The 17557-nt window shown below is 29.5% G+C and overlaps 1 protein-coding gene across 1 annotated transcript in view; it reads left to right on the top strand.

Moving 5' to 3' along the window:
* Positions 1-13980, top strand: part of LOC135953130 (uncharacterized) — a 504136-nt gene extending 490156 nt beyond the window's left edge. The window contains exons 3-4 of the mRNA XM_065502823.1: positions 13819-13894; positions 13972-13980. Of these exons, the coding sequence (XP_065358895.1) occupies positions 13819-13894; positions 13972-13980 (85 nt within the window). The remainder of the gene's footprint in view (positions 1-13818; positions 13895-13971) is intronic.
* Positions 13981-17557: the final 3577 nt, after the last annotated feature.

Raw genomic sequence — 17557 nt, 5'->3', positions numbered from 1 at the left:
GCCACTTGCTACGGTTGCATAAACAAAGAAATCAAGATAAAACTTACATTTTCATTTTGACTTCTTCTTTGGTTCGTCGACGAAAAATATGCTTCATTTTGATAAAATATTTACAATCATTTAAAATAAATTCAACATATTTTTAGCAAAATGTTATCGGCGCTGTACAATTGGCAATGTCAGCTTGGATTAATATATGCGCAGCAATTTGCGATAAAATTTCTTTATGGAATTCAATATTTGCCTAGCTCGAATTTTTTTGATAGAAATCAGAGTCCTTGAGACTTTTAAAATAATCAAATGACCACTAGCTCAAGAAAATCCTTCGAATTCAATCTCTCTGTAGCTCAGGATTTTCTAAAGAATATATATCTAATACGTCCAAGATCTTCAATAGTGATGGCATTGAAATATTATCTAAAAACCGTTTCTGCTAGTTGTACAACTCTGTATAAAAATGAAAATCTAAACACACATACGCAATTTTTTGTTTAATCTATGATTGATGTCTATCAGCGCTACGAGTATTTGCTTGCCAAAAGTAGCCAAAGTCAAAATATACGAAAATCTGCATCAATATTCTTAATCAAATAATAAAGTTCAATACAGTTTGCTATTGAAAAATTTAACTGTGTATTTTTTTTACAATTTTCTCCATTTATTTTTGAGTGTTTTATTTTGGTGAGTTTCTCTAGTTTGTGTTCGTGCATATATTCTATATTCTATTGAATACTTAATAAGTATCTAGTGTTTGTCTGTGGCCGTTATCGGTTTTCATTTGTTTGTTTAAAATTTGTTCTTCATTTCGTGTACTTTTACATTTGCTTTCTTTTTTTTTTGTACATTTTTTGTGTCGTAATTTATTCAATGTAAATTTTTATTTGCAGACTTTTTAGCATTTTTCTCCACAAGTAGTTGACTGCATACATTAAAGCGAACGAACAATTCTATTAAATAATATGACTTCTTGATAAAGTTTAACAAATGTTTCTTTTCTACTTTTTGTTTTTCTATTGTTAGCTAATGGAAAATGGTTTAAAGTGGTTGGTTGGTGGATCAGTTCGATTTTTGTTTGCATGAAAATTATGTGAAAACGTTGTATGTTTAACATATTTTAAAGTATTCTTAGAAAAGAAAAATTAAATCTTCAGTAGGTTTGTATTAATGATGGTCAAGGTTGTTAGACAATATTAAAAATGTTTATTGAAAATAAGGTAAAATACAATTTAGTATTGTAGTTGAACAATAAAATTGAAGTTAAATGTAAATTTAAAACGAATTTATAATTTTTCCTAGCAGAACGGATGAAATTAGGTTTCGAAAAATTCAAACAAAATTCTAACAAAATTGAATTTTGAAAAATGGATGAAACAGTTTCAGTGAATTTATATAAACAAAAATGTATAATAATTTATATCAATATAAGAGTTATTTCTGTTGAATTTCATGTGAATACCAACATTTTTAACCCATTATTGCCCGGTTTTATGCTCATTAAACTGATTTTCGGAAGCGGACCTTTTATGGGCGCTTTGACTCATTATGGACCGATCATCATAAAATTAGGTGACATTAATTCAGTTTATATAAAACTTATTTGAAGCGAAATTTGTGTAGATACCTATATAAATTAACCATTCACGACCGATAAAGTCCAATTTCGGGAGAACATTTGTATGGGTGCCAACAGGTATAAAGAGGTCAACATATGTATATGGGCTTAAAAATGTGACTTTGGCCTTTCTTCTGGTAGTAAAATTTGTTTAACCCGTTTTGACCCTAAGGACTTATATTCCACTGAAATTAAAATTTGACTAAAATATAGTACCTGAGAAAAAATTTAATAACACAGCAGGTATAAACGGTACCATCTATTAATCGATAATAGTTTGCGAATAATGATAATTTACTTCTGATAAAATTTACAAAAATCACATTTTTATAAAATAACATTAAATATTTGAATTAAATATTTGAATGTATTTGAATGCTACGCCCACAATTGCCAATATTTTTTCTATTTTTGACTACCTTAGTTCCAATTTTGAAATCAGAGTTAACAAAAAGTTGGATTTTTGGACGATGAAATTAAGTTCTGAGCCACTGTGTCATTGATGATTTTTTTGATATGTCGAAGTGGCAATTTTTTCTCATGTCAAAATCTATCGAAAAAACGATTGCACAATATCAAAAAATGTTGGCCTTACAAATCGACCCACCCTAATGCATACCGATGTCCACATTTTTTCCAATGCGAAAAATTATTAAACTTTACAGAAAAACCAAAATTCCAAATAGAATAATAGATTTTAATGTTAATGTTATCCAAATTAGTCTATTTTCATCCACTTAAAATCATTTTTCTATAAAGTAATTTATTTAATTTTCAATTAATCGTCACTTTTGGAACCTTTCACAGCTATGTGAGTCGGACAGACATAGAATTTTGTTCAATAATTTTTTTATTCTCAATAGATTATATTTTGAATACCAAATTTCTAATCTATATAGAATATTTGGGGAAAATTTCATTCCCCTAGGTCTTTCACTCAACGCCATATCGTCACAGACAGAAGGACAGACGGACGGACACAGCTAGATCACATATAATTTTATAAGTACTTTTATGGGTGAAGCTGAAGATCAAAGTGCTTCGAAGACATTGGTATTACCCTATCTGGAATACGATTCAAAAAGTTTATTGTCTTTGTACCTATGTATATGTATATTTAAAAGGGTACATTTTAACATATGTATATCAATGTAAATATATTGTAGTATGTAAAGAATGTGAATATTCTTCCTTTAGTTCTTTAAAATATTTACTTAACTTTAACATTCTTTGTGGTTTTTGTGCTGCCTTTGTAAAAACATGAGAATGTATATTTATTGGGAATAAAAAAAAAATTAAACCATTATGTATTGAGCTTTGGAAATATGCATTGTTATACAGTGTGACATATAATGTCAAGTACCAACGGCGAAGAAGCAGTTGAGCCTTAGGATGCTCAATATCTGTTTATAATACATTATAACTTTTAGAATATAATGATAACCCCCATATTAGGTTATTCAAATTATTCGATTTTTCTCTTGTTCGAATAAAACGAATAATTCCTCTTATTCGAATTATTCGTTTTATTTAAGCTTGTTCAAATAATTCCATAACACGTTTAAAATTAATCGAATTATTCGAATAATTGAATTTTTTTTAAAAAAGTAAAGAATGAAGTTTTGCTGTAGGGTTTTTTAATATTTTATTGTTAAAGAAACTCCAAAAAAACGTTAAAGTTAACAATTCAAGTATTCGAAAGTCCATCATTAAATTATCTTCAGCAATATTCTGATCAGAATCCCTCCCGAACAATCTTCAAAACAACTGACTAGCAAATGCTTTTCGTTTCCGTTTTGAAGCTTTGCTTTAAAAAATTTGAGCTAGTTGGACATGATCCTGATTTGAAGTACAAAAAAACGTATTTTTTATGTTGTTTGAGTAACTAATTCTTTAGTAAATGAATTATTCACTTATTCTAAATTATTAAAAACAAATTGTAGTATGCCCTCAAGGTCTATCAACATTGCCGAATCTTTGCTTAATCAAGTGGTCTTAGGGAATTACATATATAAATCCGTCCAAAGTTTGATATCATTGTCAGTGAACATGGCTAATTTGAAGTCAGACAGTGCATAATTGACGCAGTTATAAATACTCTAAAAGTTTATTACCATATTAGTCAAAGATGTCCAACGATATTTAACATTATGTAGAAGACGAACTCCATGTTTTTCTTGCAACAAAACGTAAGTTTTGTGTTTATCATTAGATTTATTAAAAATATTGCAACAATTATTTACGCGTTTAATAACATCATTTATATATATTTTAAGATCATGGCCTTCGTCTATTTCAGCGTAATAAGTACAAATGTCATCCTCAATATCACTTTCGACGACCGTTTCAAAATCACATTTGCCATCATTTTACACACCATTAATATTTTGATAATTAATTGCGATTCTGCAAATATTTCGCAAGCATATGTTCATGTTTAGACGCTAAAATTTCTGTTTCGAAATCAATTCCGTACCTTTTATTTTCATTGGTTCAAGTCCTAAATTAAACATTTTGAAAGACTTGTTTATAGAATTGTAACTTCTTGCAGCAATATTTTTATATTTATAGAAGGAGCTATCGGACCACTCATCTACATATCTACAGTGATCGAAAGATTCCTTTTGTCTTTAGTTGTTTGTCAAATTTTTAAAACAATACAATTTTTGTAAATCATTATTACTTATTTAAATTTGAAATTATGAAAAATGCTAAGCAATTTAATAAATTTAATTACACTGTGTGTAATTTTTTAAGTCATGGAAATATAACCATATACGGACGCCAGTATATAATAAAAGACCAAAAAAACACTGTGTCTCCCATCATTTTTGCAAAAACTGATTATTTTCTCAGGCTCATATCTTACAAACAGTTCGGAATTTTGATTTACTCTCTGAGGAAAGTTGTATAAAATCAAAAAAACTTCATCTTCAAGATCAAAATCGCAAACAACTTTAAAAAATTCGAAATAAATTTAGAAATAAATTGTTTAAGTTGCCTAAAAGTATGCTTTAGTTTATAATAATTTAATAGTTTATGGCACTTAATTCCTTTATTTAGTTCTTACTAACTTATATTGACCTACCTAAACGGCCTAGAAAGTTATTTATTGAGATCTAAGGTACATTTTTGTAGTTAGTTGTTTCCTTGAATTTTGAACGTTTTGCTACCTATGGACCTGAACAGGGGAAAAAAGGTAAAAAAAAATCGAATTTTTTAAAGTTTTTTGCGATTTTGATCTTGAAGATGAAATTTTTTTGATTTTATATGTTCACAGTTTTTGTTCATTATGACCAGGGCTACAACTCAGAGCGTAAATCAAAATTCCGAACTGTTTGTTAGATATGTGCCTGAGAAAATGACCACTGTGTTCACATAAAAAAGTGCATGACTTTGGGCAAAACTGGGAGGCACGTGTCTTTTTTTTAGTCTTTTATCACGTAGTGGTGTCCGTATATGGTTATATTTTTTCGTGTTGCACTGTGTTATACATATATGTATATTTATTCGTTTTATTCGATTATTCTACATGAAATTAAATTGATCGAATAATTATTTGTAAGATTTTATTCGATTAATCGAACGATCGAAAGAATAGCCTACCCCATATTCATATACAATTTTTAAATTTATAAAATCTTTATAAAACAAAATTTTCATACAGAATTAATATATGAATATAGGGTTTAATACCTAAAACAATATGTAACAATTAATCCAAGAAACCATTTGATCGTGCTGACTATTGTGCACCACTATATCTGCCACACTGTACACACGAACTGTAGTTACGTTGTACAAACGATATGTTTCTTTGGGTTTTATTTTACTTTTTCTTACCAGTAAAGCCATAGGTTATGTTTGTTTTATGTTAAAATCTTCAAATATATTTTAGCATAGAAAACAACGTTCATACAGACAGCACTAAAGTATGTGAAAAATCCCTAAAAAAGATTGAATGCAGGTCTATTGCATGTTTGAACATTCTAACACATATAAAAAAAAACATCCACACCAACTCACACACAGTTGAAAAAGTTAAATGTATTTGCTTAGTGCACACAAACAACCATACATGTACTTATACACAAACACTTGCTACTTTAAACTCATACATACGTATGTGTGTGTATATTAGGGGGCCTTAATTATGAAATTTTTGGATTTTTGATGCTCCCAATTTCTAAAGTAGTTCTCCATCATTTAATAAATTTAGGAAAAATCAGTTAGGAAATAGTACATTTTATTTGAAGTTTTGAGTTTTGGATTTTAATAACAAGTAATACTGTTATCAATATCGACAATAAAATATGGGGGGTAGGGTGAATTATGGACTGATCACCATAAAATAAGCTTGTAAGATTTGGATTCATCTAAAACTTGTTTATGTATGTCCAAAGTCATTTTCTGAGGGGTCCATATATAGGGAAATATATGAAAAAACGTACAAATTTGTCAAAGGGGCAAGGTTTTTAGAACTTCTGAGGAGTAAATGAAGGCTTTTTATATAGGACTTGGAGACTGATATTTTAGTTAAATTAAATAATTTTATAGATTTTTGTGACGTCATTCACCTTAAAAAACAAAAAAATTAAAATATGGTGATTTTCCACGAAGAAAAATATAAAAATTGAATTAATGTAAAATTGTAACACTCAACTTAATATATCATAACAAAACTTGGAAGTAATATAGACATAAATGCTCTTAAATCAATGGCATTATAATTCTTAATATTCCTAAAACGGGGAAAATGTGTTCCAAAAACTGAGTTTTTTTTAGAAAGTGCCTGCTGTGATGTTATTTACCATAGGAAAGTAAAAAAACTTTGTAAGTATATAAAAAACATAGAATTTTTTAGAATTTTTTACTCAAACCGATATCTTTTTAAAATTGGCCAAATTTGGATACGGGTGTTGGTGTTCTCTTTCTGCATAATGTAAAAATTGTATATACTCCTGAAGAAAATTTCTTATGAAAAAGAAAATATATTAGCTTGTTTGGGAAAAAACTTAAAAAGTACGGCCCATTTTACAAGTTGCAACTTTGGATGCGTATGACTTTTTATTGGAACCAGATAACTGCAAGAAAATTCATTTATTTGATTTAGAATTTTATCGACAATAGAGGAGATATACAGTGGTTGACAAAACAATGGAAACATTCTGGTAATTTTTTACAATTTCTTTTTCTAAGTTTTTCGCATAATTTCATTTTTTTAAAGTTAACGAAAATGGCTAAAGTTAAGATTTGTGAAGACTTAAAAAATAAAATAATTTACGATTTTAAAGCTGGTTTAAACAAAAAAGTATCTGTGACAAATATTCAATAAATAAATCAGCAGTTTCAAAAATTATAAAGAAATTTCGTGAGACCGGTTCCGTAAAAACTCAACATTTAGGTGGAAGACCTCGTAAGACTACTCCTAGACAAGATGATTTAATAGCGAGAGAGTTCAAGAAATTCCCAAAAATAACTCCTCGAGAGGTTGTTAATAGCCTAAAATTAGAAATAGGTACTCGGACAGTTAGTCGCAGTGCAAATGAGGCTGGTCTTGGTTGCTATCGTCCTGTGAAAAAACCACTAATTTTTAAAAAGAACCGTTCTGCTCGTCTACAATTTTCCTGGGATCATTTAAACTGGTCGATACAGAAATGGAATACTGTCCTCTTTTCCGACGAATCCAAATACAATTTAAGAGGCAGTGATGGCAGAATATTTGTAAGACGACCAAAGGGAAAAAGATTAAATATTGCGTTGGCAATATTATGGTATGGGGATGTTTTTCAGGGCAAGGTATGGGCCCAATTCATATTATAAAAGATACCATGACAGGTATAGGATACATAAACATATTAAACGTTGTTATGTATCCATACACTGAGGAAACTATGCCCCTAGTTTGGAGATTCCAACACGACAACGAAAACCCAAAACACACCTCTAGGGTTGTAACCGAGTGGTAACAATCCAACGAGGTACGTGTTTTGAAGTGACCTGCCCAATCACCAGATCTCAATCCCATAGAAAATCTATGGGAAATTGTAGATCGTAAAATAAGGACCAAAAATTACACCAGGAAGGAAGATTTATCGGAGGCGGTTATAAAGGAATGGCAAAATATTTCAAAGGAGACCATTGACTCTTTAATTTATTCAATGCATCGTCGATGTGTAGCAGTTATAAAAAATAAGGGATACCAAACAAAATATTGAGTTATTGCAAAGTTTAGAACATATTATAATACCTAAGTTTCCATTGTTTTGTCAATGCCGTAATAAAGAAATCTTTTAATTTTGTTTTCTCATTTTTAGAATTTTATTAATTATGTCCTTTGTTTTTTGTTAAATTAAGTTAATAAAAGTATACAAATAAAATACTACAAAAATGTTAAAATTTTTTTAAAAAATTATTTCAGACTTTAGGCCACTAATGAAATATTTGGAAAAGTTTCCATTGTTTTGTCAACCACTGTAAGTAGGTCTGAAATATCTAAAAAATCATAAAAATATCTACCAGAATTAAAAAAACAAGTATGAAAGTTTGGTCGGTCAAACCCGACCATCTAATAAACTACACTATATTTTAAAATTTCAGTAATATATTTTCGAAGGGGGCCATATATGAGAGCAATGACTGATTATGAACCGATAGCCATGAAATTAGGTCGTGTGATTTATGTCTATATGAAAGCTATTTCTGTCCTGTAAATTCGACCTGTACTTTGCCAGTTGACCAGCCAGCCGACCAACCAGACGGACGGTTGGACATCGTTTAATCGACGCAGAAAGTGATTCTGAGTCTATCGGTATACTTTAAGATGGGTGTTAGATTTTTGTATTTTCGGCGATTTTTTTTAAACAAAATTGAAACCCGATTTGACCAACTTTGAGGGGCTACTTACTGGCCCCCATTAACGCTAGGAAGCAACTCGAAAACACCTCAGCTCAAACCATGTGAATATAAAAATTATCTTTCATTGGATTTTTTTAAAACTTTTATTTTTTGAAACTTGAAGCATCAAATAATGTGTGGAACCTCTAAACGTTATATGATTTTGCTTAAATTTTCCGTATATGCTTTTTAAAAGAAGGAAAACAATTTTGGAAATACCAATATTTTAATGTCCAAAATAAGGATCACCCTAGTGTACGTGCATTGTAAACATGAGTATGTATAAGTGAATGAAAGAGTTAGTGTGTATGCAAAGTGTTTGTAATACATTCACTTTTAGACACTTTTGTATTCTAAAAATAAAATAAAACGTTTGAAAAAAAACCCCAACAGCATACACACATATAAATGGTAGAAATGCTTTTAATGCAAGTGAAAGTATGAGGACAGCATAAAAATTCCATAAAAATGAGCGCATGAGCTGTGATATAGTATCAAACTAATTTCTACATTATTATGCTATCTATTTAATTGTAAAGGGTCAATGTTTGTTACAGTTGTTTATTTCAATCGATTGGTGACAGTCAATAATAACTGAAAGTCTGACATATATAATATACTTATATGTCAGACTTTCCAACAACATATTATATAGGTCTGACTAAACTTATTTTTCACATCCAAAGCAATTTTCAGATTGCCATCGCTTGTATAAGTATGTACATATGTATGTATATTTATGTTAAAAAATATGAAGTGATGCTTATCGATAGTGAAATATGATATTGCATATGATGTTGCAAACAATACTTGAACTGAGCCAAAAGATCAATATACCCAGATAGTAGTCATAATTTGTTATGACAACAGAAAATTCCATTTCAATAAATTACAAAACTATATGAGATGTTGCATGGGATTCATAGACATTTCTACTACATACATGTGCATCTATTTATTTCACATATTCCCATTTATTATAGACAATTTTTATTTTAAATTGTTTATTGCACAATGGCAGGAGTATACAAATGATAAATAGAATTAATTATAATATGAAAGCGTATTTTAATGAAATTATGTGTTACAGCACGAATGATTAAAATAATAATGCAATAAACAAAAACACAATAGAACTTCCCTCACCCAAAAAAAAAAAAAATAAATAAAACTGATAACAATACAGTTGAATAACATAACATAACTATCATATCAATTTCAATTTTAATTCAATTTTACGTGACAAATGATATTGTACTTAAATGTGTATCTTCCAATAAAAATAAAGTAATACGAGAATTGTTGGATATCTAATCTTTGCGATTGAGAATTTCTACTATAACAACTAGTGTTTATAAAAAACCGACTTTTTAAAAAACCGGTTTGTTGGTTAACCGACATCGAAAAAACCGGTTAAAGTGGTTAACCGTCATATATGTGTAGAAAAAATAGAATGTCCAATAAAGTATATACAGCTTTAAAATTTGTAGTTTTTAGCAGTCAGGAATGGTTAATATTAAATAGCTATGAATATACAAATGTGCTAAGTCCATTTTATTTTGTAAAAATTTCAAAATTATTATCTCAATCAAATTGAATTGAGTATAAACATTAGAGTGTCCCTTAGAATTAATTTTTTTAAAATGTTGACACGGTAACCCCTGAAAACTTTCGTAATGACCTAAAATACCACCAAAAATATTTTTAGCTTTCGTGCATTTACAAGGGGAAAAAAGCATTTTTTTCAGTTTTTTTAAAAATTTTGCAATTAAGTAATTACTTTTGTAATTTAAAAGAATCGAAATGTTTACGTAATTGTCGTTCTAATGAGATATAAAAGATAAAAATTGGTTAAAAAATGTTAAAGTTATTAAAAAATCACCACGCCATTAACGTGTCTCAGGCTACTAGAACAAGAAATGTAGGAACAAAATTAACATATTTTGAGAAATATTAAAACAAAAGTTTATTCTTACTTAAAATATATCCATATTTACTTGTATATGAGTTTTTATCTTCATAGGATACAGTTAACCTATTTGCAAGTACAACCAAAAAAAAATATTTTTTTTTAACGGCAGTTTCAAAACTCCAACTTCAAATTTTTAAAAATTTTGTTAAACAAATTTCAGAATTTTTTGATCATCACATGGGGCTTTATTTACAACATAATAGGGAATAAAAATGTGAAAAAAATATGTCAATACCTCCTATAGTTTTTCCGTACCTGCGATATAAATTTTGAAGGTCAAAGGTGAGATATTTCAATATTTGGAATTTCTAATGGAAAGATATCGAAATGTTATATAGTTTTTGGCCGATTTTGATGAAACTTAAGAAAAATATAACATGAAGTTAAGTATTTACAATAACAGTACAAAAATGGAAATTAACCCTTAAGAGTACTTGGGGTCAAAATGACAGTGTTTTTCGTGATTTTAAAAGATCAAAAAGATCAAAGAGATTTATTAATTTTAATTCCAAATTTAAAAAACCGGTTAACCGAGTGATAAAAACCGGATAAACCGGTTAACAAAAAATCAAAATTTCAAATAACCCGGTTCGCTAAAAACCGAGATTTCGAAGAAAACCCGGTTAACCGGTTTATAAACACTAATAACAACCCAACTCGAGTACGGAATGAACAAAAGGGTGTGAAACTTGACCTTCTCGAGTATGATGACAAAGATTTTAGAGCTAGTGATATTCTTAACTACACGGATAGAAAAAACATGGTTGTGGTAAACATAGTCTATGAGCAACATATCATGATAAGATTTATGATTGTAGTCCAAACATGTTATGATCATTATTAGTATCATAACATGTTTTTAAATAATCATATTATGATACAAATAAATCATAATATGAATTGGATGGGAAACAAAAAAATTGCACGTGTTTAAAAATTTAACATGTCGAAGGTACCCTACCCTACATACAGCGCCGCCGCTGTATCATTTGTAGGGCCATTTTAATAACTTAAACTCGAATACTCCTTGGCTACGCTCACGGCAAATTTTATCCTGACCGGGCCAGCTGTTTAGAAATGCCAGATTTATTTCCAAAAAATGTTGATTCTGTCCCATTCGAATTTTTTTTTATCTATTTTGTTTAAATAATTTTTGTTTGTTTAAATAATAAAAGTATGAAGGCAATAAAATATGGTTATGGTTAAAGAGTGAGCCGAAAAAACTTTAACTTGTATTAAATTAAATAAAAGATGAACCGTTCAATATAATAATTCTTAAATTTCTTCAAATATTGTACAAATACGTTACACATTAAAACATTGCCATATTACGAGGCCTTTATAAATATATCCACTTTTTCCGAAAATTCCCCCATTAAAGATTTTATGGGGGAATGTGGTCCACTTTCGCTTAAAATCGGATTATTTACAAGAGCCTAATAATTTTCCACAGGCCACAGTTCTGGACAGTTGGGTGGATTTGCCTCCCGTAGTAGAAAATATACATTATTGTTTGAATACCACTCAGGGGTATCATAGTGCTGTTGCTATGCCGTTTTTTGAAAGCTAAAAGCCGTTTTTCTGTGTTTATTGTGCCTCATGTAACAAATCATTGGCTTCTTTTGCCAGAGCTGTAAATGTATTGACACCCAAAAAACTTCTTGGGGAATTTTGTAGGTTTTTTGTCTGGTATTATTCTGGAACATTACCTCGTCCATCAGCCACATTCAAATATTGACCCGAAAGTTGTGAAAAGTCTGTAAGTTTCATCACCCATCAAATAACAGGATTATTTTTTTTATAAAATTTTACCTCAAATTGTTCGCTCCATCTTTTGCTTCTAAGTTCTTTAACGCATTGCGTTTAAGAACTTTATGCGACTTCAACCCAGTATTGGCTATGGCTCTGCGTACAAAAGAATCAGTGCATTAAACGAGCTGTTTTTCTAGAAGTGTTCGGTGCTCCTCGAAAGCGTTGTTCGATTTATTTTGCCTTGCCAATATATTGTTACGAATTTGCAATAGAGATTTGAATTTAACGGTATATAAAGGCAACCTGTTACATTTATCATGTTTATAAACATGTCCATATTGGATTTTTTGGATAGTTTTAAATATTTTTTTTTTTTCGGTTACCATTTTGACTGAAATAACAATTGTAAATGAATGAGTTAGAGAAGATATTATCTGACATATTTTTAAAAGCTAACGTGATTAAAAAAGTAATAATTTGTTGGACCATCTCCTTAGCGTATTCACGTCATAGGTGGGGTAGTGTCGCTGTTTTTGGTCACTGTATATATATTTAAAAAAAATATATAATAAGAAGAGATAGGCAAGATTGAAATAAGTAAAAGGAAAGCCTGCATATTTGACTATTAATCGTTTTTAAAAGAGAGCGTATAAAAAAGTTTCGTATGGTCCCCCTTCTACCTAGATCATAATATACCTATAAAAAATCGTAGTTATATATGAAATTTATATTATTTAAAAAATATATCCTCACCATAGTGGAGAGGTTATATTGTGTAAGTGCTGTCACTTGTAACGCCAACATTACTACACCCACCTTAAAGTATGCCGACCGACTCAGAATCACTTTTTGAGTCTTTTGGGAATCATTGCATATTTTTGGTGTTGTTTAAAATCTTGAATTTTTTATATAAATATAATAAGCCCAGTTGAAATCTCAATACTTTTAGCAAACATTCCTCAACATCAGTTGTATGAAAAAAAGTAGTTATTTAACTATATAAAAAAAACATTTTATGTTTTCTTACCACATTTTCTTTTTTTTATGCCTCAATCCTCCTTAACGCTATATCGTTCAACGTTTATCCGCAGTTATTTTATTTTTTATTTATAAATGCGCGTAAACTGTATAAATGCACTCTCCACACTTTGGTTTGTGGCCATGTTAGCTGCATCAGAGTTGTTTGCGCTCAAACCAATAATACTAATAGGTAGCATTATATGCAACACTCACAGTACTCTAAGGATTTAAATTGAAACCCATTTAACGTGTTTGTGCAGGATAAGCTCCATATTGTAGTTGAGCTGAAAGTAGAAGAATATGGAGTAACAGATTTCTTATAAAAAGATTTCTTGGTTAAAATCCTGGTTATTGGTTTAGGTTAACTGGTGAACAGTGATTTTTTTACGGTTTTCATAGAAGCTTTATGTGTTAAAAATGTTATTGTTGAGAGTACATTTTATGTTTATGTAACTAATAGGTTTTCAGTAAACTTATGTATGTATATAGCAAAGGTTAAATATAAAGAAATTAATACTAAAAGTTAATATAAATTTATCAACAAATATATTTATTTTATTTTTAGAGACTGCAGAGTTGTTCGAGATCCTCAGACACTGAAATCGAAAGGTTATGGTTTTGTGTCGTTTATTAAAAAATCGGTAAGTTTTAAAGTATTGTGATGATATTGGAAAATATTATAACTGTGAAGTAATTTTTATTATATTTTTTTATAAAGAACCATTAAACGCTCATTCAAATTATTTTTAATTTGAACAAATAAGAGTGTGACAATAAAATATTTTTCTGATAAAGAAGTTTTATGGGTGGTAGAGTTGTAGAAAACTTTAAGTTCATATAAAACTAGTTTATGTCCAATTCCATCACAATATTAATTATTAGACGAAAATTATGAATGTTTAAGGCATTTTCTGAGGGAGATCTTGTATGGGGACTACGGACATATGTTGCCCTAGAGTATAATTTCAAAGCACTTAGATCCAATTTATGCAAAATTTTATCAGGATTTCAGCATAATCAACTTATTTATGTCTGCTCAGTTAGTATTCCGGGGGGACATTTGTGTGGGGGGGTTAGGTGAAATCATGGAACGATATTAACCATTTTCAATACCAAACAAACCTTATCAGCAGAGAATATTTGTGGATTCCAGCCAGCTAGCTTTCCTTTGGGCTCTATCGTGTTTTCAACAGATAGACACACGGACAGGACGGCCATCTTAAAACTTCATAAGGACCCAGAATATAATAGGAGTATGACTTAAAAATGCTGGAACATTTGTACATCTAAAATTTATTCAAAGTACATATTAGCCTTTTCCAATCTTTCTGGCAACATATGGATTCCAAACCAAAAGAACTGCTCATCAAAGAATGCATCAATACAATTTCTGATACACTGTTCTGAAGTGAAGTGTATCCCAGAGAGAGCGTTTTGCATCGATCGAAACCAATAGTAATCGGACGGGACAAGTTCTAGATTATACGCCGAATGAGACCAAACTTCCAAACCACTTCTTTCTAAATAGTTTTTAACAGGTACTGCAATATATGGCCCAGCGTTGCCATGATGGAATATTACTTGAAATTAATTTTTTTGTATTGCTATACTTCACTAATCATGATCTTCATATTGTGTAAAAAATATTGTCAGATTGGTAAATGTTGAGCATAAAAATTCAAATTATAGATATTTCCAAATTTATTTACACATTCGTGTCTCGTACTGTATGAATGTACATTAGGGGGTTTCACCAACAAATGTTTGAGTTTTGAAAACTTTTTTATAGTTTTTATCAAAAAGAATTTAAAAGAAAATTTCAGATTTATCGAAATTTATAAAGATTGTTATATTTTTAACTAGCTGACCCGACAGACGTTGGCCTGTCCATGATAAAAAATGCTTGTGTACGATTTGTGAGAATCGGTTTGAAAAGGGTAAAAATAGTTAAAAAGAAAAAAAAGAATGATAATTTCTATTCATATAGGACATAGATAAAAATATACATAGAAGCGCTACTGAGAGACAAAGAACCTAATTTTGTTGTCAAAAACATAAGTCTTGCAACAACAGAATACATGTAAAACAATGTACATTTATGAGTGATCACAGATCGAACTCCTTTTCTTGATTAAACGCTTATTGGCCAAGTTATAACCGAATTTAGATATTTTGAGGTTTTATATAAAAAATCGATTTTTGTTAAGAAATATGAGTGATCACAGATCGAGCTCTTTTTCTTGATTAAACGCTTATTGGCCAAGTTATTAGGGAATTTAGATATTTTGAGTTTTTATATTAAAAATCGATTTTAGGTCAGAAATATGAGTGATCACAGATCGAGCTGCTTTTTTTGATTAAACGCTTATTGGTGGCCATGTTATTAGCGAATTTAGATATTTTGAGATTTTATATAAAAAATCAATTTTTGGTCAGAAAAATTAGTGATCACAGATCGAGCTCCTTTTCTTGATTAAACGCTTATTGGCCAAGTTATTAGCGAATTTAGATATTTTGAGTTTTTATATAAAAAATCGATTTTTGGTCAGAAATATGAGTGATCACAGATCGAGCTCCTTTTCTTGATTAAACGCTTATTGGCCAAGTTATTAGCGAATTTAGATATTTTGAGTTTTTATATAAAAAATCTATTTTGGTTCAGAAATAGTAGTGGTCACAGATCGAGCTCTTTTTTCTTTATTAAACGCATGTTGGCCAGGTTATTAGCGAATTTAGATATTTTGAGTTTTTATATAAAAAACCGATTTTTGGTCAAAAATATGAGTGATCACAGATCGAGCTGCTTTTCTTGATTAAACGCTTATTGGCCAAGTTATTAGCGAATTTAGATATTTTGAGTTTTTATACAAAAAATTGATTTTTAGTCAGAAATATGAGTGATCACAGTTCGAGCTGCTTTTCTTGATTAAACGCTTATTGGCCAAGTTATTAGCGAATTTAGATATTTTGAGTTTTTATATTAAAAATCGAATTTTGGTCAAAAATATGAGTGATAACAGATCGACCTCTTTTTCTTGATTAAACGCTTATTGGCCAAGTTATTGGCGAATTTAGATATTTTGAGTTTTTATATAAAAAATCGATTTTTGGTCAGAAATATGAGTGACCACAGATCGAGCTCCGTTTCTTGATTAAAAGTTTATTGGCCAAGTTATTAAGGAATTTCTATATTTTGAGTTTTTATATTAAAAATCGAATTTTGGTCAAAAATATGAGTGATCACAGATCGAAGTTTATTGGCCAAGTTATTGGGGAATTTAGATATTTTGAGTTTTTATATTAAAAATCGAATTTTGGTCAAAAATATGAGTGATAACAGATCGACCTCTTTTTCTTGATTAAACGCTTATTGGCCAAGTTATTGGCGAATTTAGATATTTTGAGTTTTTATATAAAAAATCGATTTTTGGTCAGAAATATGAGTGATCACAGATCGAGCTCCTTTTCTTGATTAAAAGTTTATTGGCCAAGTTATTAGGGAATTTAGATATTTTGAGTTATATTAAAAATCGAATTTTGGTCAAAAATATGAGTGATCACAGATCGAAGTTTATTGGCCAAGTTATTAGGGAATTTAGATATTTTCAGCTTTTACATAAAAAATCGATTTTTGGTCAGAAATATGAGTGATTACAGATCGATGTCCTTTTCTTGATTAAACGCTTATTGGCCAAGTTATTGGCGAATTTAGATATTTTGAGGTTTTATATAAAAAAATCGATTTTTGTTAAGAAATATGAGTGATCACAGATCGAGCTCCTTTTCTTGATTAAACGCTTATTGGCCAAGTTATTGGCGAATTTAGATATTTTGAGTTTTTATATAAAAAATCGATTTTTGGTCAGAAATATGAGTGATCACAGATCCAGCTCCTTTTCTTGATTAAACCCTTATTGGCCAAGTTATTAGCGAATTTAGATATTTTGAGTTTTTATATAAAAAATCGATTTTTGGTCAAAAATATGACTGATCACAGATCCAGCTCCTTTTCTTGATTAAACCCTTATTGGCCAAGTTATTAGCGAATTTAGATATTTTGAGTTTTTATACAAAAAATCGATTATTAGTCAGAAATATGAGTGATCACAGTTCGAGCTGCTTTTCTTGATTAAACGCTTATTGGCCAAGTTATTAGCGAATTTAGATATTTTGAGTTTTTATACAAAAAATCAATTTTTAGTCAGAAATATGAGTGATCACAGATTGAGTTCCTTTTCTTGATTAAACGCTTATTGGCCAAGTTATTAGCAAATTTAGATATTTTGAGTTTTTATGCAAAAAAT

Source organism: Calliphora vicina, chromosome 1 (assembly GCF_958450345.1).
Source record: "Calliphora vicina chromosome 1, idCalVici1.1, whole genome shotgun sequence".
Classification (NCBI taxonomy): Eukaryota; Metazoa; Arthropoda; class Insecta; order Diptera; family Calliphoridae; genus Calliphora; species Calliphora vicina.
The sequence above is the reverse complement of the archived record's forward strand: the minus strand, read 5'-3'. Positions and strand labels throughout refer to the sequence as shown.